General features: G+C 40.2%; 1 protein-coding gene across 1 annotated transcript; it reads right to left on the reverse strand.

The window, feature by feature from the left end:
- Window positions 1-3: 3 nt before the first annotated feature.
- LOC108624550 (bile salt-activated lipase-like) lies at window positions 4-1179 on the reverse strand. The gene is made up of 2 exons (XM_026813195.1): window positions 960-1179; window positions 4-284 (listed from the first exon to the last, which is right to left on the reverse strand). Exons 1-2 carry the CDS (start codon window positions 1084-1086, stop codon window positions 4-6), a joined length of 408 nt encoding a protein of 135 aa, XP_026668996.1. The 5' UTR covers window positions 1087-1179.
- Window positions 1180-1473: the final 294 nt, after the last annotated feature.

Consider the following 1473-nt stretch of genomic DNA (forward strand, 5'->3'; position numbering starts at 1 on the left):
TGATTAATTGAAGACAAATAAAATTGAATTTGTTTGAAATGCGAACGAATTTCTTTCCTCGGATCTCATGGCTCGGCTTACCATTGGCGTGAGAAATTCCCTTTCGGTGGCAATGAGCTTCACCGGGTCTACCGTCTGCAGGAACTTGATCACGTTCTCGGGCACGATCGAATGTTCGCCAAGTTTCGCAGCAAGTTGGTACACGCGCAGCTTGGGCTCCAAGGTTGTGCAGGCCCACGGATTAACCGCTACTCCGCTCTGCGCGATCGCCTTGTGGAACAATCCTGCGGAACGCGGACGACGCGGAACAGAATTTTGCATTTCTGGTTGACGGAGCAGATAAAGCACGAGCCTCGATGGCGCGAATGTAACGGACGAGACCGAGTGCTCGGAGAATGCATAAAAGAAAATGGGTTTGCAACTTGCCCGGCTATTCAGCCAGTTGAAATCGGCTAGACTTTTAAACGCTTGTTCAGCCGTAACGCTGAGTTTGAGTTTCATCTCTTAGGAATTGTTAATCGTTAGATTGCAAAGCAAAAATATACAGTGATTCTTATTAACATTTCGACAGACTTCGAGATAGAATAAGTTTTTTAATACTGGATCAAATAACTTCATACTGTTTGGAATGTTAAAAGACTTAATTCACTGTATGATCACGCTTGGAGGTACTGGGATAACCGAATACGTAGATCGGAGTAGTGGCGAAAATATGGAAAGCACTAGAGAGAAAGAGAGAAATGTGGACAGTAATCGAAAACTGGTGTTTGCTCACTACGGATTCTCGCGACGGTAGGTAAATGTTCATTTTTTTTGTTTTTTTTTCTTTTTTTGTCATTACCACACCATTTCTTCAGCATATGTCGTGACGATTAGACGCGTTCTCGTACCGTTACATGTTCTCAATATATTTATTGTAACTTGCGTTTTATTATAATAAAGTCCAACAGAAATCGTACCTTCAGCTAAAGGAGATATTGTTAAGTAATGTATAGACGCGGAACCGGCGCTTTCTCCGAAAATTGTAACGTTGTCTGGATCCCCGCCGAAACTGGAGATGTTCTCCTTCACCCATCTCAAAGCCATCACTTGGTCCTTCAAACCCTGATTACCTGTCGCCACTTCGTGCTCCACGTTCAGGAAACCTATCAGTAATAAAAACTATTTAACGAGAACTTTACACTATTCGATGTAAAAAGACGCACATAGTCTTTCTTAAATATTTTATAACAATTCTGGTAATTGAATAACAGATGTGATCTGTTATAACTTTTTCGGATATCAACGTTTTCTGCAAATTTCTTCGTGCAGATTATATAGTCTGAAGAAAGAATGACTTTGATACAAAGTTACCTAGAAAAAACGTCGAAATTCTTCAGGAATGTCGATGTTAAAAACGCGTATAATTGTTCTTGACTATCTCATAACAATTTTGCAATTTTTTATAACAGATACAATCATAGATGATATCAT

This window comes from Ceratina calcarata, unplaced genomic scaffold, assembly GCF_001652005.2.
Source record: "Ceratina calcarata isolate Rehan_Ccalc_2016 unplaced genomic scaffold, ASM165200v1 scaffold3142, whole genome shotgun sequence".
NCBI lineage: Eukaryota > Metazoa > Arthropoda > Insecta > Hymenoptera > Apidae > Ceratina > Ceratina calcarata.